Source organism: Lytechinus variegatus, chromosome 5, assembly GCF_018143015.1.
Source record: "Lytechinus variegatus isolate NC3 chromosome 5, Lvar_3.0, whole genome shotgun sequence".
NCBI lineage: Eukaryota > Metazoa > Echinodermata > Echinoidea > Temnopleuroida > Toxopneustidae > Lytechinus > Lytechinus variegatus.
In genome coordinates, this window is record NC_054744.1 from 1,108,763 (window position 1) to 1,134,713 (window position 25,951).

The 25,951-nt window shown below is 37.6% G+C and overlaps 1 protein-coding gene across 2 annotated transcripts; it reads left to right on the forward strand.

Annotated features, from left to right (window-relative positions):
* The first annotated feature begins 8,786 nt into the window (after positions 1-8,786).
* LOC121415025 (phosphomevalonate kinase-like) lies at positions 8,787-22,921 on the forward strand. Of its 2 annotated transcripts, none has more exons than XM_041608076.1 (6): positions 8,787-8,923; positions 18,667-18,813; positions 19,128-19,188; positions 19,634-19,786; positions 20,906-21,041; positions 22,130-22,921. In XM_041608076.1, exons 2-6 carry the CDS (start codon positions 18,725-18,727, stop codon positions 22,279-22,281), a joined length of 591 nt encoding a protein of 196 aa, XP_041464010.1. In that variant the 5' UTR covers positions 8,787-8,923; positions 18,667-18,724; the 3' UTR covers positions 22,282-22,921. The 2 variants fall into 2 exon arrangements, with proteins under 2 accessions (XP_041464010.1, XP_041464008.1); XM_041608074.1 differs by having other exon boundaries at positions 18,671-18,813.
* The last annotated feature ends 3,030 nt before the right edge of the window (positions 22,922-25,951 follow it).

The window sequence follows — 25,951 nt, forward strand, 5'->3', positions numbered from 1 at the left end:
GTTAAAGTTTGAATTTGGAGGCCTGTATCACCTAAAGCATCAGATTCTCCTTGCCAGTAAGCGCGCTTACTAAGACAGTGACTCCAATTTTGCTGGCCCCCCCCCATGCCTTGACCCACGGTACGCCACTGAGTGGACTGCATACATGTAAGGGAAGGCGGGGTATTGATTTGATTATGATTTTATTTGGCAAGTCACCATAACATATATACAGTAGCATTTAAACAACAGGCTTGCACAGGATGACCCACGAAAGCTCGAAAGCTTATTTCCAGTGGGGTCCTGAATTAAGATAATAAAATGGTTCAATTATACTATTTACATATTAAAAATAAAGGAAAAAAATCAGAATTTAGTATTACCAATTAATAAGATATATAGACAATAAATAAGATATATACAAGAATAACGAAGAAGAAGAAGAAAAGAAGGAGAAGGAAGAGGAAGAGGAGCAACAGAAGAATAGTGGGGACGAGGAGTATAGAAAAGGAGACGGAAGAAACTGATAACGAAGGAAAATAAATAAGGAGAAGAACAACAGCAAAAACGGTGACGACAATAACAACACGAAGAGGAGAATAGGAAGAGATAAAAGAAATAGAAAGAATAGAAGAAAGGACATATCGAAGCTTCAATCACACTATGTAAAATACATAATAATACCCAGGCGCGTACGCAAGGGGGGTTTAGGGGGTTCAACCCCCCCCCCTTTTCGTTTCCTTTTTTTTTTTTTTTTTTTTTTTTTTTGCTTGTCTCCCCAGAGGTCGGTCTGGTCAAGGAGTTATCGGGCAAGCGCCTGATAACTCCTTGGTCTGGTTACGGACAGTTCCCCTACCCAATAATGTATATGACAGCAATACTGAATAGAATCTCATGTTTCCGACGAAAAACACAGAATAAATTTCCGCTCGCTTCGCTCGCTCCATTTTATTATATCTTTTATTTCCGCATGTCGCCGACATGATCACAGTATCGCCATTAACAAGGCCATACATGATTATCATGATGTATACTTATGAATACAAGTGAACCAAGACAAAGACATACGTTTTCTTACAAAATATGTTTTACCAATATGAAAACCAAAATGACGGAAAACGCTAAAATGTCGGTTAGCTCGCTCCGCTCGCTCGTAATATGAAATTCCATAAGTATCTAGTCTCCTGTTCAAGGCCGTATTATGAGTGTTACGAATAGAAGGACATGTAGCATCGACTAATACTTGATTTACTAACAAACTATTGACAAGAAATGTATGTTTTGACGGGAAAACGCGAAAATTTCGGCTCGCTCACTCCGCTCGCTCGTAATCATTTATGAAATTTCTTAAGTTTCTAGTCTCTTGATCAAGGCCATATCATGAGACTTACGAGCAGAAGGACATGTATCTTTAACTAATATGTAATCATTACCAATTACAAGCTATTGAGAAGAATTGTATGTTTTCCTTTTATATTTCTTTTTCCTTTATATAATTTGGAAGGGAATTCCAATGTTTTATAGCATTGTAATAAAAGGAGTTACCAATACTCCCTATTCTTTCTGGTAAGCAAAAGTTGAAATGGCCGTTTCTTGTATTATAGTTATGTATTTCGGTAACGAGATTAAAGTTTGATCCAATGTATAATGATTCGATCTATTGTGATAGATTTTATGCACGTGGTGCAAAATAAGCTGCTTTGATCTTTTGTTGACTTCAAGAAAACCTGCTCCAGAGAGTTCGGTATAGCCAACATGGGTTCTGGGACCAGAACAGTTAATGAATCTAACCATTTTATTCTGTATAATTTTCAACTTCTTTTTATCGAGTTCGCTTATGCCACTAAACCAAGCAGGGTTAGCATCGTCAAATAAACTCTGAATAAGTGCAAAACAGAGAATACGCCTCATTGCTTTTTGATCCATACAACTTTGATACCTGTACAAAAATTTCAAACGGGCATTCGCCTTTTCATTGATTCTACTAAAGATGAAAATGAAAGGGAGCTAGTCAACTCAATGCCTAAATACTTTACAGATTCTTTCCTCTGAATTATCTTATTATTGTATGATACTTCAAAGTTGTGACACGTTTTGCATTTTGCATGTTAGAATTGATATGACTAATAATATTGTAGAAATAAGTATCTTGCCTTTAAATTTGATTCTTGGGAAATATTTTTCACCTATATACAATTTTCTAGCCCCACACTGAAATTCATTGTGACCTTTGACATGTTTGAAAACACGATGTCAAATGGCTCAACTTGCCCCATATAAGTTGTGCCACCTTCTGGGGTAAGATGAGCCACAAAAACTCTGTACAAAATGTATGGGAAGAAGCAGCATGTCAATTTTTCATTTCTTTTCACTTGCTAATTCTCTATAAATAATAACATCCTCTAAAAGTAAAAGAACTGTCATGTGAATTTACACCTGCCTGCATATCAATGGTTTTTCAATCAGTGTTTGTAACTTTTTTATTCTTATTACCATAAGAATTACCAGGCTCAACTTGCCCGATGTTGGCTGGCTCAAAGTACCCCAGTCCAAACATCACATCCACACATTTCTTATTCATCCACCACCCGGGGGGGGGGCACCTACATTGACGAGTGGATACCATGCGCGACCAGAAAAAACACGTAAAAAGGATGTCTTTTTCACGATAGGACACGTTACGTACGTAACGTGATAATGGTCTCAAAAACACAAAAATAATGAAAAAAGGGTATCTATTTCGCTAGGAAAATTACGTGTTTAGGGTCGACTTTGCGGGGATGATAAAACAAAATCAAATGTTTTATAAAGGATGTCCTTTCTGCCCCAACACTACGTATTTAGAGTCCGATTTGCGCGAGGTGTAGAAGGTGGGGTCGTACTAAACCAAATAAGGTAAAGCCGACGACCGAAGGACCCGTAACAATAAAACATTCCTGTACTTGTTTAGGGGTTCGTTTCAGGGAATATTTGCCAAGAGTATCGTTTTGTTTCCAAGACTTGCAATTGTTAAGGTATAGGGTTTCACACGCCAATACTTGTTAAGGGGTGCATTTTCAGAATATGAAAATTACGTGTTTAGGGTGCTTTTCGAGACCCCATGGTCGCGCATGGTATCCACTCGTGAATGGAAGTGGCCCCCATATCAATTTGTTGTGTACAAAAAACGCTCCTCTTATAAGGCATAGAAATGGGACGTTTAACGCATAGTCACTAATACGCGCCTGTTAAGGCCCTAAACCGCAAATTGCACCTAAACCGCAAATCGCCGCCTAAGCTTGTAGAAAAAAAGTATTTTTGAAACGAAGGACCTTGGATGAGTGGTTTCACTCCCCTGGTAACATTTAGTATTAAAGTTTGAAAAATTTTGAAAATAAGCTACTATTACTACTACTACTACCACTACTACTACTACTACTACTCCTATACTACTACTACTACTACTACTACTACTACTACTACTACTACTACTACTACTCCTACTACTACTCCTACTCCTACTACTACTACTACTAAAACTACTACTACTACTACTACTCTTACTGCTACTGCTACTACTACTACTCTTACTGCTACTACTACTTCTACTACTGCTACTCCTACTACTACTACTACTACTACTACTACTACTACTACTACTACTCCTACTACTACTACTACTACTACTACTACTACTACTACTACTACTACTACTACTACTACTACTAAAACTACTACTACTACTACTCTTACTGCTACTACTACTTCTACTACTCCTACTCCTACTCCTACTACTACTACTCCTACTCCTACTACTACTACTACTACTACTACTACTAAAACTACTACTACTACTCTTACTGCTACTACTACTACTACTACTACTACTAAAACTACTACTACTACTACTCCTCTTGCTACTACTACTTCTACTATACTGCTACTCCTACTACTACTACTACTACTACTACTACTACTACTACTACTACTACTACTACTCCTACTCCTACTACTACTACTACTCCTACTCCTACTACTACTCCTACTACTACTACTACTAAAACTACTACTAAAACTACTACTACTACTACTCTTACTGCTACTACTACTTCTACTACTCCACTACTACTACTACTTCTACTCCTACTCCTACTACTACTCCTACTACTACTACTACAACTAAAACTACTACTACTATACTGCTACTCCTACTACTACTACTACTACTACTAAAACTACTACTACTACTACTACTACTCTTACTGCTACTACTACTTCTACTACTACTACTACTCTTACTGCTACTACTACTTCTACTACTGCTACTCCTACTACTACTACTACTACTATTTCGTACTGATTATGACTATAATAATATGAGTACATGGCTTCATTACCCTCGTAACATTTTGTATTAAAGTTTTAAAAAGATTATAATAAATATTTAAAAAATTATTTATAGCGATTCTTTCTTTATTTTCCGCCTTTCATTTCTTCCCTTTTCCTTTGCTTAAACCTACAGGCGTTAGATTATACTAGGGGAGAATTAGGGATACACAAAAAAAACACCAAAAAAACACCCAAAAAAAACGGCACTATGTACAGCCCAAGTTGCCCAACTCCCACCATAACCAAGAGTCCAAAACCAACAAACAAGAAGAACAATAATGATAGCCTTTTAGGGCCCCATGGGAGACCAACTTTATGTTAAATGAGCACCCTGGTAAAATATTTAAATAAATAAACAAATAAATAAATACGTGTATCAACAAAGGGATCAACAACAACATTTCTCATAAAAATGAGATCAGCGCCCTAGTTCTAATTCCTCGCTCTTCAACCTCTATCCTTCTGCGATTTATGTTTCCCGCCCTTTGGGTGTTTTTTTTTGTGTATCCCTAATTCTCCCCTAGTATAATCTAACGCCTGTACTAGGTTTAAGCAATGGAAAGGGAAAAGGGAAGAAATGAAATGCGGAAAATAAAGAAAGAATCGCTATAAATAATTTTTAAATATTTATTATAATCTTTTAAAAACTTTAATACAAAATGCTACGAGGGTAATGAAGCCATGTACTCATATTATTATAGTCATCTAGTAGCAGTAAGAGTAGTTTTAGTAGTAGTAGTAGTAGTAGTAGTAGTAGTAGTAGTAGTAGGAGTAGTAGTAGGAGTAGGAGTAGTAGTAGTAGTAGAAGTAGTAGTAGGAGTAGCAGTAGTAGAAGTAGTAGTAGTAGTTTTAGTAGTAGTAGTAGTAGTAGTAGCAGTAAGAGTAGTAGTAGTAGTAGTAGTAGTAGAAGTAGTAGTAGCAGTAAGAGTAGTAGTAGTAGTAGTAGCAGTAAGAGTAGTAGTAGTAGTTTTAGTAGTAGTAGTAGTAGTAGTAGTAGGAGTAGTAGTAGGAGTAGGAGTAGTAGTAGTAGTAGTAGTAGTAGTAGTAGTAGTAGTAGTAGTAGAGTAGGAGTAGCAGTAGTAGAAGTAGTAGTAGCAGTAAGAGTAGTAGTAGTAGTTTTAGTAGTAGTAGTAGTAGTAGTAGTAGTAGTAGTAGTAGTAGTAGTAGAGTAGGAGTAGCAGTAGTAGAAGTAGTAGTAGCAGTAAGAGTAGTAGTAGTAGTTTTAGTAGTAGTAGTAGTAGTAGTAGTAGTAGTAGGAGTAGGAGTAGTAGTAGGAGTAGGAGTAGTAGTAGTAGTAGTAGTAGTAGTAGTAGTAGTAGTAGTAGTAGGAGTAGTAGTAGTAGTAGCAGTAAGAGTAGTAGTAGTAGCAGTAAGAGTATAGTAGTAGTAGTAGGAATAGTAGTAGGAGTAGGAGTAGTAGTAGTAGTAGTAGTAGTAGTAGTAGTAGAGTAGGAGTAGCAGTAGTAGAAGTAGTAGTAGCAGTAAGAGTAGTAGTAGTAGTTTTAGTAGTAGTAGTAGTAGTAGTAGTAGTAGTAGTAGTAGTAGTAGTAGTAGTAGTAGTAGGAGTAGTAGTAGTAGAGTAGGAGTAGCAGTAGTAGAAGTAGTAGTAGCAGTAAGAGTAGTAGTAGTAGTTTTAGTAGTAGTAGTAGTAGTATAGTAGTAGTAGTAGGAGTAGTAGTAGGAGTAGGAGTAGTAGTAGTAGTAGTAGTAGTAGTAGTAGTAGTAGTAGGAGTAGCAGTAGTAGTAGCAGTAAGAGTAGTAGTAGTAGCAGTAAGAGTAGTAGTAGTAGTTTTAGTAGTAGTAGTAGTAGGAGTAGTAGGAGTAGTAGTAGTAGTAGTAGTAGTAGTAGTAGTAGTAGTAGTAGTAGTAGTAGTAGTAGTAGTATAGGAGTAGTAGTAGTAGTAGTAGTAATAGTAGCTTATTTTCGAAAATTTTCAAACTTTAATACTAAATGTTACCAGGGGAGTGAAACCACTCATCCAAGGTCCTTCGTTTCAAAAATACATTTTTTCTACAAGCTTAGGCGGCGATTTGCGGTTTAGGTGCAATTTGCGGTTTAGGGCCTTAACACGCGCCGCTGTCTTCGCATCGTGCAGGCAGCTAGTCTACGCGTATAGTGGCGGGCTGCTACATTGCGGTGCAGGGGTGTTCAACTTACATATCGTGAACGCACTCAGCTGCGTGTTTTCACTTCTTCTCCTTTCTCTCCTTTTCTTGTCATTTTTCCTCGCATTACTTGTTTTCATAAATTTCCCTCTCACTTTCCTTGTTTTCTCACTCCCTTCAGTTTTGTAACTCTTCTTGATCACTTGCATTCATTGGCACACCCCCCGGTCAAAAATGGTACGGTCCTATCCCGGAGGGGCCACTTACATTGACGAGTGGATACCATGCGCGACCAAAAAACACGTAAAAAGGATGTCTTTTTCACGACAGGGCACGTTACGTACGTAACGTGATAAGGGTGTCAAAAACACAAAAATAATGAAAAAAGGGTATCTATTTCACTAGGAAGATTACGTGTTTAGGGTCGAATTTGCTGGGACGATAAAACAAAATTCAAATGTTTTATAAAGGATGTCCTTTTCGCCCCAACACTTCGTGTTTAGAGTCCGATTTGCGCGAGGTGTAGAAGGTGGGGTCGTACTAAACCAAATAAGGTAAAGCCGACGACCGAAGGACTCGTAACAATAAAACATTCCTGTACTTGTTTAGGGGTTCATTTCAGGGAATATTTGCCAAGAGTATCGTTTTGTTTCCAATACTTGTTAAGGGTAGGGTTTCACACGCCAATACTTGTTAAGGGGTGCATTTTCAGAATATGGAAATTACGCGTTTAGGGTGCTTTTCGAGACCCCATGGTCGCGCATGGTATCCACTCGTGAATGGAAGTGCCCCCCCCCCCGGGGGTCCTATCCAACATACACTCAAGTCGTCGCTGTACGAATAATGAAAACGTGCAAAATTCTTCACGCGCTGCGTTGCCTAGCTATGCGTGTGTACTGTGTACTATACTGTGTACACACAATGCCATCGGCTGAACCGCCAAACTATAGTGACCAATTATTGCAAAAGCTTTTGCAAATGTGAAAAGTGACAGAGGTTTTTTTTTATCCAATCAAAATCATTCTTAGGTATTCGCAATCTACAGCATTTTCTGCAAAATGTCTTTTTTTGATAGGGTCTATTGTGACGTATATATTTTTTTACAACAATGTGAAGTCGCACCAAACGTTTCGTTTCCCGCACTTGCCCATTGGCTCATGTACAAATGGATTTCCAAAATCATCAAGAAAGGTTCCAAAAACCTCAAAAGTGACAGAACTTAATTTGACTAAAATTAAATGAAAATCATATCATGTTCAAGGTGAGAATCTGCTCTATTCTATTCTGTTTTGATAGATCACCTTGTTGACGCGTTTCGGAGATTTCTTAGCAAATCCCTCAAAAACGGCGTATTTTCTATTATTCTCCATAGGGAAATGATTTAACACGCTACGCACAGTGCAAAAAGGAGCGCAAACAAATTGATATGCCCCCCCCCCCCCCGGATCTACCATTTAAAAGACCATGACAGGAATGAAGATCCATACCTGGACTTATTTCTTTATATTTAAAGATGTGTGTGGGTAAAAAGCACTCCTCTATTTTACACCCTTTTTTACTTTTTTGGCTGAAATTTGTATTTTTCCGTCTAAAAAGGTATTTTTTGTTCCCAAGTCGAAAACAATATGGTTGGGTAAAGGGTTATATCAATACATGACACCACCACAATACTCATCATCATCCGTTAAAGTACAGTCCACCAGGTTGGTGTATCATCGTGCAGGAGTACAGTCATCATTCATTACTCATCCATTTTTGGCCTGGGGTGGTGGCTCAACTTGCCCCTATGCTCAACTTCCCCTACTCCTTAAAAAATACGGTGTTGGTAGATTTACCATGTTTACTTGGCGACTCGGGATCGCGATAGTGCGAGATCACTGGTAGTATTTACATGTATTGTTCCAATAGAGTTAAATACTATACCGGGTGGGTGTTTCATAAAGCTGTTCGTAAGTTAAGAGCGACTTTAAGAGCGATTGGTGATCCTTTCTTGTGATAAACGGTATATTCATAGGCAATGGTTTAGCGCATAAAAAAGGATCACCAGTCGTTCTTAAAGTCGCTCTTAACTTACGAATAGGTTTATGAAACGGCCCCGGGGTAACTCTATGATTGTTACCGAAGTGACATTGTGCCACATTTTTTATACAGACGAGCTGTCTAGGTTTTTGCTACGCACGCACGCCTCGCTCGCCGAAGGGCAGTGATCAAATCAAAGGCACTGATAATGCTATGGATCCCAGGACGGCCGCGCCGCCGCGCTGGGTACTATACCCTAGCGCCTGGCTGGCATGGCCTGGCTAGCTGCGCTCCTGCCCGGCGACGCCGGCTCGGATATCTTTGCGATGCTGGTGACCGGTGCTGACGGTGCATGGTAGCTCTCTTTTCCACGTCCAGTACTGTAGGATTGTTTTCTTGACATAATCATCTTTCGATGTCGGATTTAGCAGTTTCATTTACAGGAATACCGGTAAGTTTTACAGCTGGCAGCCGTCTGTCTCGACATGCTCGAGGAGTTTTTTTAACATATTTTTTAATTCGCCTCGGCCTCGTACGGTACATTACATACCGGGTACCTATAGTATATACCGTACCCACTCATGCATGGACCATGGTTTCATATCGTCTCGTGTGTGAAGGATTCATATGCACCTGGTGCACGCGAATCTTTCACACCATTTTTACTAAAATAACTATGACTTTACATCATAGCTATGAATTATACTTTTTCTATAACACTTACCGAACCATATGGACAGGCGCGCCGGAACACTTTCAGTTTTGGGGGGGCAAAATCCCGAAGGGGTCACAATATTTTTTACAGCGTGAGATACCGAAGCGATCGAGCGGGAGAGGCTATGGGACCCCCCAACCCCCCACGGTAAGGATTTTGTGTAAAAATGGAGTATAAAAGTTGCGTTTCTAAGTGCATTCAAAAATAAATTTCTTGAGAATTAAACAGTCTTGGAGTTCTTTTTGCTCCAGGTTCTGTTTCCTCTCTTCTGATCCAGCCTGGTGTTTCTTCATGCAAATTACGAACCTTATTGCAAACGAAATTGTTTCAAACCAATGTAATATAGGCCTTTTAAAGACTTTAAGATGACAACATGACCGTACGCAGTCGGGGGCCGCCGATCGAGAGGGCAAAATTCATCAAAAGTGTGCACGAAATCCTTCAATTTTATTCTAGAAAATGCAATAGCTCCCCCATCACAAATCCCCTCGCTCTTACGTTTCTTCGAAAACTTAGGTCTTGCAGCCCCACCCACTCCCGGGTTCTTTATTTTTTTATTTTTGCAAATGTCCATGAATAACAAAAGCTGGGATAAACCAGAGAACATAGCTGCCATCTCGATCTGATTAGTAACAGGTAATGGGAAGAAGTTTTGGAATCTAAAATACATAAGTGCTATATATGAGCTGAAATAGTATCAGACAAAACGCCTTCCAATCATGCCAATGAAAATGAATAGAGGAAAATACGGGGCTGTGAAAATATCTTAAGACTTTTTTTTTATACATGTAGTAGAGCAGTACTGTAACGCTTATTTTTTTTCTTTTATATTCTTTACATTTTATTCATATCTCGGATAATATGAGTCCGGTCAAGAAGACACTTTCACAGATGATTTTATTTTTTACATGTCTAAACATTATCTTTGCTTTCGAGTGGGATTCACCATTTTTACAAATCATAAATTATAATCCTCTATAAATGATCATTCTGAGTGTAATATTCTGATAACATGTCTATATTGAGTTGAAATGACCTTGGTATTTTCTTTAGGGCACTGAATTGTTATTATTATTTGTTTGGCGTCACCTGTGCGTGGGAGGCGAAAAGCGAACTGAATAAGATCCACAGGTCTCTCCTCCCGATAATGATGGGGGGGGGGTGCAGGTGGACCTCGACACCGGGGTTTCCCCCTACTCTTATACGAATAGTGCAGTGGGTTCTTAACGTGCAAAGGTGGTGACTTTCCTCTACACGGGGCCTCCATTTAACGTCCTATCCGAGGGACGGAGTGTTTTCCATTGAAACATAGCCTGCATCTATGAAACATGGGAGAGACGTTTACAAACAACGCACTGACCTCAGTCATCCGCCCAGGGTGGACTCGAACCTACGATCTTTGGTTCGACTTCGACGGGCAGACGCGTTGCCGACTGAGCCAACACCGCTCTCTTGTTATCACTGTATTAACTCAATTTATATTTAGTTGAAAATGAAATAATTGAAACAAGTTTCTCGAGATGTTATGGTGTCTGGGCTTGACAGCTATGACATAGATTCCATATCTTGCTCGAGTAACTAGTGTTCACGCGCGTTGGTGATATCTGGTCCGGTCTGAGCGTTTCTGGGCGACCGCGCGTTTGTTAGACGACACAGCCAGCATCATAGAATTATAAACCTATATCATTGGTGGACCACTATCAATTTGCCATTCGCTTTTAGTCTGAAATGTATTCATTAAAATGTTAAACGTTATCACACTGTAATAAGATGGAAAAGGTGCTTATCAAAGCTATGTTTCACAGAGGAACTGTTCGTCAAAAGACTCGAGGCTTACTATGATAATGTATTTGCCCCGTCAGGGGCAAAATTTTTTCATTTTTGACAATGGAAATGACAATTTTCAGGCAGAAAAGTGCCTTCATTTACTTTTGTCCTTAAATAATTTATCATTTTTCATCTTTCAGGGGGCACGTTGGGGGGCAAAATCTTGTTTTGCCCCCCAAAATTTTATTTGGGGGGGCAAGTGCCCCCCCTGCCCCCCCGCTTCCGGCGCCCTTGCATATGGATCGTTTGTTGAATTCTCTTTGCTGTTTTTTTTAATAATAAAAATAAGAGCATTTTTCGTGATCTTCACGTAGATGCCTCTTGATCAGCGTTGATATCAACTTTTGCCTAAAGAGGGCGCGCGATATTATTCACCAAGCCGGTAGGCACTTAAGAACCAAGTTTGAAAGGATACTCGTAAAATTATGTCACTCTCGCCGATGAATATTCATTAGATCGTGGTCGTGCGTGTTCAATACACACCGAGTGCATGCATGCAGAGAGTTTGTATTGAACACGCACGACCACGATCTACCACGATTTGTTTACGGTGTTGCAAGCTAGCTGCATTCTAGGCGATCAGCATTATTTTCTTGCTCGTTCAATCCACTTTCATCATCATCTTGTCAAAAGATGGCGTACTTTACCAATAAGTATATACATGAGATGCAACCTGTTGATTTTTGGTACAATTTCCTATTACGCGCTGACGACTTGAATTGAGAATGTTCGATACGAAAAATTGCTTTTCGATTGTTGTTTGCGTACTTTCCACCGCAGTATTAAGGACGGATCGAACGGAGTATCCTGGTTGAGACTTGGAGGTAAGCGATAAAAACAGTTTTATAAATAATTTCCAATTCATTTTTAAAACAGTTTTAAACCATTAAAAAGAAATCATTAGTGGAGAAATACTGAAACGTTTGGCGTTTTTCATTCCCTCACATTCGTGTGATGAATGAAAACGTCAAAGTCCACTATGAAACCACATGCGTTGTGCGAGGTTAGTATTACTAACCTCGCATGTTGTGTGAGTGCCTATATACCTAATGTATGGATGCTTCTGAACGCAGTCTAAGACTCGACACTGGGTGCATTTACTAATTCATTACTTAGGCTATTCCAAGGACAGGTTTCCTCATTCTTATGTAAAAGGAATTCTTACGTTTCTCAGTTACCTCGGAATGTACAATTTTTTATCATGACCCCTGGGGCCCGTTGCATAAAACTTTTTACCTGAGAAAACTCTGGTAAAAACTGGAAACTAAGGTTAGTCTGATTTCTGCCATTGACTTTAACACGGGGCAAAAACTCCGGTAAAAACAACCTGAGTTTTCTCAGGTAAAAAGTTTTATGCAACGGGCCCCAGGTAGGCCCCTGCCCCAGGGGGGCACTCGACCCAAAAAGTGGTGGGGGTGTGCCGCGGGCGAGACAAAAAACGGGGGCCTTGGAGCGGGTGTATTGTAAAAAGGAGGATCCTCGGAAAGGGCTTCGGAACGACAAATGTTTGTGAAAACGGGGGTCCTTGGAACGGATAGCCAGCTATGAGTGCGTATGCATCCCTATGGAACGGTCATGCGTGCATGATGCAGATAGCGCGGCTTCTTCCGGTGGAGCTCTGCGGCCGCTTTTCACCAAAATTGCAGCTCATTCAATTCGAACGTAGCGGCGTAACGAAAAATATGCGATGCTTTGGAGCGGATTTCTCTCTTCTTCTTTCTCGATAAGAAGAAAATGCTATGCCTTGGAGCGGCTTTCTTTGTTCTTTTTCTCAACAAGGCAAAAATGCTATGCCTTGGAACGGAAATTTGAGTGTAAAAATGGGGGTCCCCTCTGCGGCACCTACCCACTAAGCATTATATACTGAGTGCCCCCCCTGGGGCCCCTTCTCCTGTCCCAAAATCTGGCACTACCTCCTGGTCATACCTGTGAAATAACTTGTATGTTTCAATCATGTCTCCTCGCGCACGGCGATTAGCTAATGTAGGAAGTTTTAGTTGAATCAATCTTTGTTCATATGGGAGGTTCTTAACCTCAGGTACCAACTTAGTGGCCCTTCTTTGTACATTTTCTATTGCTTGAATATGTTTCTTTAAGTATGGACTCCATAATGCATGAGCATACTCCAAATGAGGTGTAATCAATGCTTTGTATAGGAGCAAGAAGTTCTCCTTGTGAAGATAAACAAATGTTCTCCTAATTAGATTCATTAGCCTATTGGCTTTATTTATCTTTGACTGAAAGTGCTGGTCAAAACTAAGCTTTGTGTCGACAATCACTCCTAAATCTTTACTAGTTTCAACTTGTGATAGTTTATGTGACGCATTATCATGTGTCATTGTATATATTGAAATCATCATTTCTTTTACCTCTTGTAAGTACACAACATTTATCCGGATGGAACTTTAATAGCCACTTGTTTGACCATGAAACTAGACGATCTAAGTCCGCTTGTAATAACTCAGCATCTCTGTCATTTTTTACATGCTTGTATAACTTGGTGTCATCTGCAAATAAATGAACAGTACTTGACAAAATCTGATCTGGTAGATCATTAATGTACATTACAAAAAGCAGGGGTCCGAGGACACTCCCTTGCGGTATTCCACTGGTTACATCAGCCCAGTCAGAGAACACACCATTCACACAAACACGGTGCTGTCGACCAACAAGAAATGACCTGACCCACTCACATATGAGCTTAGATATGCCAAATCCCTCAACTTTGGCTAAAAGTCTTTGGTGTGGGACCTTATCAAAGGCTTTCATGTAATCTAGGTAGATGACATCAACTGCACCACCAGCCTCCAACATATTTGTCCAATCATCTAACACATTGAGTAATTGCAACATTGTTGATCGTCCTGATACAAATCCAAATTGTTTTGAACTGAGAAGGTTGTTGCTCTTCACATGCTCATATATTTCATCCCTCAGGATAGACTCCATGATTTTACATGATACAATACATGTTAGACTTATTGGTCTGTAGTTAGAAGGGAGTTTACAATCACCCTTTTTGAATACGGCACTGACATTGGCCTTTTTCCACACATTTGGTACTATGCCTGATGCAAGAGAGTTTGAGTAAATTATAATCAAAGGTTTTGCAAGAACAGGTGCCAGTTCACGCAAGACACGGGGATGCAACCCATCTGGCCCTGGTGACTTTGATATATTCAAACTCTCTAGTTTCTTTAATACACACTCGTCAGTAATTACAATTGTGTCTAGAATATGAACATCATGACGTTTAACAGATGGGAGAGGTCCATCAGGATCTTCAGTAAAGACACTAGAAAAATGTTTCAGTAGTGCATTTGATTTCCCTACATCTGATTCTGTCAATGTTTTATTATAGTCTAGGTGATTGGTGAAAAAAATGTTCAGAAAATGGTAAAAGCATGAAAATTGGCACAGAGGTATAGTAAGTTATCCTTATCACTTTTAGCAGGGGGTGCCAATGTGAATTTGCCAAACAGCAACGGTTGCTAGGTAACATATTTACCTTAGTAACTGAGCTTTATTGGGCTTAAGTAACATTTTCATGAGCGATGTGTTGCATGAATTTTAACCTAAAGCATGTTCCTTTGTATCACAATAGTTCTGATCCATTTACAGGTGTATTCACAGCAACGGCTTCTAAGGGACCATTTTCCATAGCAACAAATTGTTTATCATTGTTCAGATGAATATGATCAATATGATTTACTCAGAATAGCTCAGAAATCAAATCTGGCCCATAGATTCCTCATGTGATTATATTTTCCTTAGGTATACCTAATAAGCCCCATATCAACTGTTGGTAGGTAACATTTTTTTTACAGTAACAAATTCTTATGTGGTTCATATTTCCAAAGACGATGTCTATGGGTTCCATATTATTGGTATAGTAATGCTTGCTGCATGTTAAAAATATCACTTTAACACCAATTTTTTTCTCCATTTGGAAACCATAATTATTATGGATTAACATAAACACATGTAAAAGATCGACCATCGATTTAAATTATTTGTTGTCTTTCATAGCAAAGGGTACTTTGTTAATGTCTGTTATTACTAATTTAGTTACCCATTTATCATTGAATGATAATAGACCTCATGTCTATTGATCGAATTTGTATCATCGAGAATTAAAAGTCTAGAAACCGTTGAAATTCTGGAAATTTGTGGCTATGTATTTGCCATATAAACATCCTTTAAGACCCTGTATAACACCTACAAATGCCCATGGAAAGAATTCCACAAAACCAACATTTAACAAGAGAAGAACAGTTAAAAGAACAGTTACAGCTCACCAGGAGGTCATGGGTGGCTAAAATGACCGCCAAGAATTGATTGAAGTCAACTAAGTTAGAAAATATTTCGAACACCAAAATCCCGCCAGAAAGTAATTTTCAAACTGAGTGCTTGGATACCACTTTATCTCTAGCTGACAGTAGTCGTTCTTGAAAGCCAACAAACTCTGCCTTGGTTTATCTCCTCTTGAAGCCTGCAATGAAGATCATATTAGCTTTCCATACCGTTTCCGGACCTAATGCCTAATGTGCAGGAGTTGATTTTGACTTGTATTAATCATGCAGCTCTGTGATCTATCATGACGTGAAAGATCCTGCATGCTAGAGTTGATTTTGACCGATCAGTTCCGTTTCTAGTCATGTTGGCCGGATCCTGTAGCTACATGATTGATCTATCATGACTCGACCCTGCTGAAGTTGATTTGGACCTGTCCATTCTGTTGTAGGTGTTTTGACCTGAATCAATCCTTCAGCTTCAGGATTTATCATCACGTAAAAGATCTGCAAAGAGTTGATTTGGACCGACCATCAGTTCTGTTTCCAGGCTTGTTGGCCTGGATCCTGCTGCTCCGGGATCTATCATGACTTGAAAGCTATTGCAGAAGTTGATTTTGACCAGTAAGTTCCGATTGCAGGTGTTTTGGCTGGGATCCTGCAGCTTCATGGATCATTACTTGTAAGATCTAGCAGGATGTACCATATGACGCACTTGTGATATTTGGGGCCCGTTGCAGAAAGAGTTGCGATCAAACACAACTCAAAAAATCTTGCACAACTTGATTTTCAGCCAATAAAGTACCCGTGTTCGGGACTTGTGTTTAAACGCATCTCTTTCTGCAACAGGCCCCAGGTTGGCTGGACGTGATCCATACTCGACCACAAAACCCCGGCACAGAACAGTAGCATTAAGTTCTATATGCTTCTTCCTTCAAAATATCCCCAATACATTTTTGCATGTCCAACTCAGAACTCAGATGAAAATGAATTTGCTGATTGCACTATCACCTTATATAATGTCCTTATGAGGAGAATGTCTCTCACACTCTGATTGACGAACAATTCATTGTTACACCGAAGATGATGATGGCTGTAACTTTTTTGATGTATTCCTCTGTTGCCTCTAATATTCTTTGTCGAGCATAATGCATGCTTTACAGTGGTTTTGCTTTACCGACTTATAATCAATCCAGACAGTCTTAACCTAAATTTTAGACTAGATATGCCCAACTCTGTGAAGGCATGTGCGACACATAAAATGTACGTTCTATTCATTCGCTAGAATGGTGCACAAAGTCCTAAACTACTGGAAACTGCACAGTTGTACATTATTTAAATATTTTTTCTTCATTATCTAGGTAGAAACTGTTGCAAAATAAATGACTCAACTTTCCAGCATTATAATGAAATAAAAAGGCGTAACATACATACAGACAATGATGCTTGAGCTGTTTCAGGTCTACTGCACATGCTCTGCAGTGCATACAGGAAATGATTCTTGAGGCTGTTTCAGGTCTACTGTACATGCTCTACAGTGCATACACAGGAAATGATTCTTGATGCTGTTTCAGGTCTACTCTACATACATATATCATAATTTCACTGACAAGTGCGTATGCATTACTCGCCATTACTTCCCAAGAATGTTTGTCATTTAATTTTGAGCGATTAGTAAAAAAATGTCAATAAAATTTCAGCTTCCCTTTTTCCCTCAAGGTTCGGTGTTTTTCCTAGTGTTCAATATTACATCTACTGTAATACCTTCTTTCAGTTTCAAAACGAGAAATCCTGTCAGCACATTCAATGACCCAACGATGATTCTTGTCTGTGTGTTAGCTTTGTCATGTGTGAGTAAAAAGTGCAAAAATAGTAAAATTATGTATATCGAAATTAGGTTTGTTACCTAGAGAAGATTAGGCCTGCAGGCATTATAATTATTTGGACTGTCTCTGAACTTTTTAGGGATCTGGTATATTTTTTCACTCCAGAGTCATACCTTGACCAATTTTCTAACCACTTTCATTCAAACATCATGTCCAGATATTGTATTAAGTAATATTATCTATAGTTGCTATGGAAAATGTGTTGCTTAGCAACTGTTGCTATACATGGTTGGAATGTTTCTTGATATGTGATTGTAAAATGGGAGCTTCGAAGTCAAAATATAGTTTTTGAAATGTAGATAACACCCCAAAAATGGTGGTTGTCAAGGTAAATATGTTACCTAGCAACTGTTGCTATACGAGAAGAGGTCAGGTTGGCACCCCCTGCTAAAAATGTTCAGCACTATTTTCTCTACCTGTCAGCCAAATTTCATGCTTTTACCATAATCTGAACAATTCTTACTATTTTTTGCACCGATCATCTAGACTATTACTTCCAGTTCCATCCTGGTAGAGTGGTGGTATTCCACTCTTTACTTTTGTCTTGTATTTTGCATACTGCCAGAATTTCTTAGGATTAGATTTTACTTCCTTGGCAATGTTTGATTCATATCGTTTTTGACAATGTCTTGTCGCTGTCTTCACTTTATTTCTGATTGTGTTATAAGTTTTCTTCTTTTCTACAGTTTTGTCTCTAATATATCTTTCCCAGGCTCTGTGCTTTTTCTTTAAATTTCAAGGTGTCATATCAACTGGGAAATCATTTCCTTTGCCCCATGCATGTTTACCACATGTTACTACAGAAGGAATAAATTCGTCCTCAGCTTCATCAATTAGACTCAAAACATGAGACCACTGCTGATTTACATCATTCATTGCCGATAGTTCTCTTTCCCAGTTTATGGAGCTTAGTTTCTCTCTCATACCTCCAAAAGTTACCTTTATCATACACAAACCTTTTTTTCTCATTTGAACTACAATCAGCATAACAAAGTAAATCTAAAACGAAGACAGAATGATCACTTAGTCCTAAAGGACTACAATGTGCAAGATTGGCTAGCATGCCTTGCGATGGTAGCATGTACAAGTATCTTCTTCTCGAAGTAGTCTTAGGATAATAAAGTAAGCTGGCCTATGATGAGGAGGTTATTTAATTCGACCTGTGATTTAATGGGGTGATGCCTGTGAGGAGGAACACTGCTTCATTAGCTGCGCTCTGTGGGATTCCAAAGATCTTCTTGAAGAGCTGGTTTTGGGTAGCCTGATGGGAAGTCAAAGATAGTATTGGTTTGTGATAACCTTTTATAGCAATATACATCTAGATCTATTTATGATTGGTCTTCTCAAGCAACCTTCTCCCATTGCTTGCCACTGGTTGTACTAGAACTTGATGGTCCCTATACAAAGTCTATGGAATGACATATAAGTTTTCTGAAAGCCTCATTTCTTCTTTCTCTTATTTTGTTCAAATCAAACAGGTTCTAAGAACTGATTTGGTTTAGAGCTCTTTCTGGTTTCATCCTGGTCAGGAGATGGACTCCAGCTATCCAAAAGTCGTCTTGGTGTTCAGTGGAAAGCGCAAATCTGGAAAAGATTATACATCTGCTTTACTGGCAGAAAGGTGACAAACATTTTCCTATAAAATTTTAGATCCGTCTCAGCCCTATGATAAAAAACTGTATTTTCAATTAAGCTACAATTGTATTTTTGTTGCCCTTTGAAATTAAACTGATTGTTGCATATTTCTGTCCATAATTATAATATTTTCAGGAAACTCTTTTACCTAACTTAAAATGTATATTGAATGTGCACTTATATCTTTAAAGGCTGCAAGGCCTTAGTAGGATTACAACACAAGAAGAAAATAAATTAATCTGTTAAAAACTTGATGAAGTGGGCATAACTTTACATTTTGTGTTTTCTTTTGAACCTCAGGCTTGGAGATATTTGCACAATACTGACTCTTTCTGCACCATTGAAACATCAGTATGCAGAGGTGAGGTTAAATTCATCCACACATGTTGTCAACATCAGTGTCCTTTGTTATATCTGACAAAGCTTTGATGTCAATATACATTTATATGATCAATATAGGTCACTCTAGATCTTACCTCAATTCATATTATTTTTGTTGTTGGGGTCTTTTGGATGCTCAACACCATCTTGTTGTGCAATATGTTAAGCATTATGAGTATAACGCTTTTGAAAAGTATGCTGGGAAGAATACTGATCAGCTTTATCAACGAAGAAACATCACTTTGAAATAACATATTTTAAAAACAGTAATATCCAATTGGCTTCACTGATTTTATATTGCATCCACCCCTAATGCTGCCAGAAGCAATACAAATGTATATTTTGGTACTGTATAACACAGAAAATCAATGGTTAAATAAAAAAAAATCATGTTCTATTCTCTCCTTTAATATGATTCTGACTAGATCCATGGCTTAGATTTCAATCAGCTGCTCTCAGCGTCATCCTATAAAGAGCGTTATAGACATGATATGGTAGTGTGGGGTGAGAAAAAGCGAAATGAAGATCCAGCAATATTCTGCAGACTTGCCACTCAAAATGTTTCGCATCAACACAAGGTATGTATGAAAAAGAAATCCTGTTTATCACTCATCCATGTTGTTACTGTTAATGATAACAGAATTTTGGTATTTCACATAATTGGCCTCAAATTATATTATCTCAGTGATAGCAAAAAGACAAACTTTGATATTCCTAATCAAAACAAAAGCCTAAAGACTAAGTGAAAAAGTTTCCCCTGTGTACAATTGTTGTTTTTCTTCAAGAATGTAATTTTGGGTATAAAACTACTTTACATGATGTCACGATTGTAATAATGAAGAAAATGTTTGATGATTGTGTAAGGCTTCTTGTGATGCAACTAAGAATTGGTGTTTGCTGTACAATTATGGATCAGCAAAATTATGATAAATTGACCAAGTTTTCTTTTTGGTCAATTGATGAACACCCGCACACAGGTAAACATGTCTGGGACTACACTCAAATGTTGGCCAGACAATTTCTGTTCTTTATTTGACATACCAGTATTTGAATGTGAGGGCATTTTACAGTGAATCATCATGTTTTCATGATGTTCTTCTTGATGGCCGATTCCAATAATGACTTCTTTCCTGTAAAGTCATATTCCAATGGGTCAAAACGCTCCTGAGATATCATGAAAAATGGGCATATCTCACAATTATTTGCATCATTCTAAGAACTTTTTTTTCTATTAATCTAACAGTATAATGCAGAGTTTTCAAGTAGTATGGATTATTTAGGACTAAAAATGAGATGAGTACTGATGGTTTCATGCAACATATTTATTTCTAATGTTCCATTTTGTTGTCCTATGGTATTTCTTTGAAAATACTGATTTCCTCTCCAAAATACTGATATTCAGCTTTTATAATACTGAAATGTTCTTGTACAGGTTGACAGCTCTGATAATGGAAGATTTCTCATCTCAAGCTCTTTTCAATCTACCTCTTTTTAATTTTTTTGTTGCATCACATGACCAGTCATCCCCCGTTATTATCTATGTATTTATTCACTATCATGGCTCACAAGGCCTCAATCATTGCTAGTTTGAGCCATAGCAAATATTCTGGTTAGAAACTATTTGTTTTTTTCCATGTACTTGTACATTTCTTTTAGAACTCAGTCAAATAAATGAAAAAAATTACTCTGTTCTCTAGGTATGGCTAATCAGCGATGCAAGACGCAAGACTGATGTAGCATACTTCAAGGAGATGTACTCGGATAGAGCTAAGCTTGTTAGGGTGCAAGCTGATGAATCTGTCAGAGCTTCAAGGGGTTATGTCTTCAAGAAAGGTTAGTATTAAGGTTGTTTGCTTCAACATTGAAACACTTTAAAATACCGAGTTATGATGTCGTAAAAAATGTTTTTGCATGTCAGCATTTTTTATACCATAGCTGAGCAGGGCTTGATGGAAAACACAAACAAACCAAATTAATTTGGTTGGAATCTGTCCATTGGGGCCCAAGATATGACCTAATGAAGTAGTCCCATCTGTCTGGTTTACAACATTTAGATCCAGGCTAATAATAAATTGATTTCACTTGGGCTAATTATGTATTCATGAGCTTATATCTTGGGCCTCATGGACCGAATCCAACCAAAGTTGGGTTGCGAAGATATTTGATCATGCTTTACTGAAATATGGTATCAAACGTGCTGAAAAACAAAAATGAAAAATATTTCACATCACACTTTGGTACTCCATAAAGAGAGAGAGTAAGGGAGAGTCTGCTGTGCAAACTATTCACTTGAGTGGGCTGATTATTTAGCCTAATGGGGTTCATTGACATTTGCTCCACATTTGCGCCAATGGAATATCTGCATGTTAAGCCAAACATAGAGCCTAACCACCAAAAGAGATTCAAGAAACCCCATCTCCACCGGCACAAGAAGAGCAATTTCGTGGTCAAGTGAGGCATCGATGCATTATGGTGTGACACCGTGAATGATTAATCCTGAGTCTGCACCTGCAAATAAGCAGGATAATTTGTAAATAGCGTGCTCATTTGCAAATAATCCTAAGTCTTGGGATTGCAATCTCGAGATTAATCCAGCAAACTATCCAAATGATTGCGCTAGGGTTAAGGGTTAGATTACAAATAATCTCAAGGTTGTTCAGATCAGAAATAGCGTGCTAATTTGAAAACTCGGGCTGGAGCAGACGGCCCTATGATTTGCCAAATTATCTCATCTTAATCGAAGGACACAAGAGCACTGTTTTCAGTTATCAGGCATGGCAATGTCTTTGATGCATGGTGGGGGGGGGGACAAGACTATACTCAGATTGATTTCTGTACAAAAATCCAAAATTTCCAGGGTATATCAGAGACATTTGTCATCATGGTTCCATGAATGTTTCCTTTTATTTTCATTCATTTAGGAGTTGATGACAGTGAAACTGAATGTGGTTTAGATGAAGGAGTATCATGGGATGTCATTATTACAAACAATGGAAACCAAGATGACCTAGATAGTCAACTCAAACACCTAATCAGCAGTATACAACATGGTTTGATAAATGATGTATCATGACATTACAAGTAATCTATATTTACTTTTGTACTTTTAAGAGAATCTATGAACAAATATGTTGCAATATTCATTGAGTTTTGCCAAATAATGAATTAATCAATGGTAATTAGTAAATTTGTCGAGAATTTGCAATCCTTTGGTTAGATAGTAATGTCTATAGCTATCTGTGATTTATCAAAGATATCTATGATATCAGTATAAGAGTACCACTATATTATGAACAGAGATACCAGCTGTCTTGATTCCATCAGAACTTTAGGCTCCCGAATATTGCTAGCAACAATGGCCTTAACTCTTTCCTTACTCTCAGTACCTTAACCCCAAAAGGACTGGGCTATTTGAATTTGAGATGAATAGAGGACTTGGGGTAGGGGGCCATGATGGCCCCCCCCCCCTTCTTATCCCGGCCGCCGTTCGTGCAATCGCGTCAAAATTTGTCATAATGATTAACAAAATGAAAATCAAGCCTCGGCCATTTTATGTAAATCACAGCTCAATGTAAAGCAAATATCGTCACAATGGCCTCGGTGTGTGGGGGAGTAGGTTGGGGCACAATGCGCTCCTCAAAGTGGTTTGGGCAAGGAAACAAGTTAAAAAAGGTAAAAGATATCTTCAAATCAATTTTACTAGTTAAATTCCATGTGTTATTCATGATTAAGGTCTACTTTTATTCGCATAACTATTTCAAAGTTCTGCGCAAATCATTTGTCACCAATTTTTCAAAAGTAAGTGGTGCTCACTCAAGCGGAAGTATTTTTCGACAGTTATATCGTCATTTGCTTAAATGGATCTGTACCAATGTTAAAATGTAGAAAAATCTTCAGGATATTACAAATGTATAATTTTACAGAAAATTGTACTGTAAACTTTTTTTTATACGCACTATAGTTTATAAAATGTGGATATTCAAGTATCACTGACAAGTCTTAGGTCGCATGATCAAATATAATTTATTGTGAATGAATGTAGTATTGTATCATATGAATGGTGATTTTTGTGAATAATTATTTTATAGTAGTTTTCAAAGTCAGCTCTACCACTATATTGAATCGCATGATGCAGGTGAGACTGCCAGAGGTACTCCACTTGTTGGTAAATTAAATGTTATTTTATTGCCATGTCAATGCCTTAAGATGCTAATTATACATTTAACAACAAACATATACATGTGTATGTTTGCCACCCTAAATTTAGTTGAAATGAATGAAAAATAAGATTCTACAAGGTATTTTTTTATCAAAGATGGTATTTTCTGAGGAATGAAATGTTCCATTAGCATGGCAACGGAACACACATTTGCAAACATTGATATCATTAAATTCAAGCATTACCAAGGCAACATCAGTTTTTATCATGCTAATAAACTCATGCAGAACACGATATTTGTTCAAAACTTACTTGTGTAGATTAAGTAATATTTTATTTAACATTCCACCTATCAATTATAATTTCAACCGTATTATTTTTTTTGTTTTAAAAATTATATCTTAATTGGCTGCCATGGCAATGGCTGAAGATGTTATCTATATATTAACAGCAATCATATACACTCAGCAAAAAAAGTTCTTGGACACTTATAAAAGTTTAAAGAATTCCATATAGATATTTGATAAAAGGCAAATTATTGTATGTCAACATGACCAGACAATATTTCTCTTCCAGTATGACATGAAATTTTCATGTGAACAGTCATGCATGGGTGGTTAAATGCTTTAGGGAAAATAAATCATATTCTACAAAGTTTTTTTAATCAATTTTTTTATTTTTCTGGGGAAAAACAAACTGTTTCCATGGCAACAGACCAATTGGAACTATCTTGGTGATCTTGAACATTTCTAAATCTCATATGTATTCAATTGGGAGCCTGAAAATTGTCATTTTGGTCATCTATATCATGTTTATTTATCATGTACATGGGAATGTATGTTATTTTGGAGAAATTAATCTGTTGCCATGGCAACGGCTAAAAATGGCATTTATAAGTTTACCTCCCATCTTCCCTAAAATAAATCTTCCAGCATATACTAATGCTTGTGAAAGTTACATGCTTTAGTCATAATTTGCATAATATTGTTCGGCTTATCCGCTCTACTATAGGTAAATGCCGTACAGATTATTATAAAACTGCTTTATATTAAACAGTGCGTCCCAAAAAAAAAGAAAGCGAGAATTAGCGATGATTTATCATAACTTAATCATAAATAAAATAGACAAATGACAAATGACCTACCAATGTAAAGCTTAGAATCTCCTCTTTCATCTGGTATTACTTAAATTATTCCTCATTCACACATGAGTGAGCAAAAACAATTCGAAGAAGGGATGTCAAAAACTCAGTTGGCGGGAACTATCTGAATTTCAAAAAGAAAATCACATAACTAAAACGTTCAATATCTGCTCTTTTCTTTGATACCTTAATCACAGAAAATGATCAAGAAGTAAAAAAGTTATGATCCCTCGAAACAATGCTTGTATTTCCATAATTTCATTAAACGAACGTGTTTTCACCGGTTTCCCACAGGAGCTATCGCACGGTAACAAAAGACTTAATGCATGGCCGATCGTCAACAAAACGGAGTGTCGAGTGAGTTTAAACTCTAGCCTGTAAAACCTCTTCATTTTATGAAATTATTGAAATTCAAGCCTTATTTCAAATAACCAGAACTTTGTTATTTCTTGACCATTCTCTGTAATTGAGGTATCAAATTAAAGACCAGATATTGAACTGTTTGAAAATGTTTTCTTTTTAAAACCCAGATACGGCCCGCCAAGTGACTTTTTGGTATCTCCTTTCAAATTGTTTTTGCTCACTCATGCGTGAATGAGAAATAATCTAAGTAATTTCAGATGGAAGAGGAGATTCTAAGCTTTCCATTGGTAGGTCATTTGTCTATTGTATTTATGATTAAGTTATGATAAATCATCGATAAATCTCGGTTTCATTTTTTTGTGGGACGCACTGTATATTATGATGGCTGGGTTCTATGGAATAGTCTCCCCCAAAGTGTTAAAAATGTTAAAACACTCAATTTCAAAATCTCTGTTACAAGACATTTCCTCATTCTTACCGAGGTCGATCAACTGGGATGCAATACCATTCCCCTTTCAGGGCTGATGCTTTTAACTATTGTCTCTTTTTTGATGTATTACTTTATATAATACTGAACATTATCACTTTATATGTTTGTAGTTTAACAATATCATACGAACTGATAATTGTATATTATCACCATTGACTGTTCTTAATTGTATATACAGTCATGGGCGGAAATCCCAGGGGGGACGTGCCCCCCCTACCAAAAATAGTAGGGGGGACACAATATCAAATGTCCCCCTACTATTTTTGGTCTATGATGGAGAAAAATGCAACATTCACATTCGAAATAATACATGTATTTTGGACTAAATGACCTTACATTTTGGGTAAAAACCTTTGTCTTGTTTTTTTGCTTGTCAAATTTTCCAGAGTGAATAAAATAACATGAGGGGAAAACTTGGAAAATAAAAAGAATCTTTCATGTCACTATAAAAAAATTTCGCTCGCGCTTCGCGCTCGCATTACCTGTGATTTTTCTATATTGAGCTTAAAAGTCAATATACATTATACATTTCACCTCAGAAATAGAACTTTCATTATTTTGTGTGATTTACAAAAAAAAAGTGATCTGTA

What these genes read in the sequence shown, in the direction of transcription:
- LOC121415025 (XM_041608076.1), top strand. Translation starts at nt 18,725, where the DNA reads ATGGACTCCAGCTATCCAAAAGTCGTCTTGGTGTTCAGTGGAAAGCGC. An exon ending in ATGTTTCGCATCAACACAAG is followed by an intron (nt 19,787 to 20,905) that starts GTATGTATGAAA and finishes TCTGTTCTCTAG; the next exon opens with GTATGGCTAATCAGCGATGC. An exon ending in GGGTTATGTCTTCAAGAAAG is followed by an intron (nt 21,042 to 22,129) that starts GTTAGTATTAAG and finishes TCATTCATTTAG; the next exon opens with GAGTTGATGACAGTGAAACT.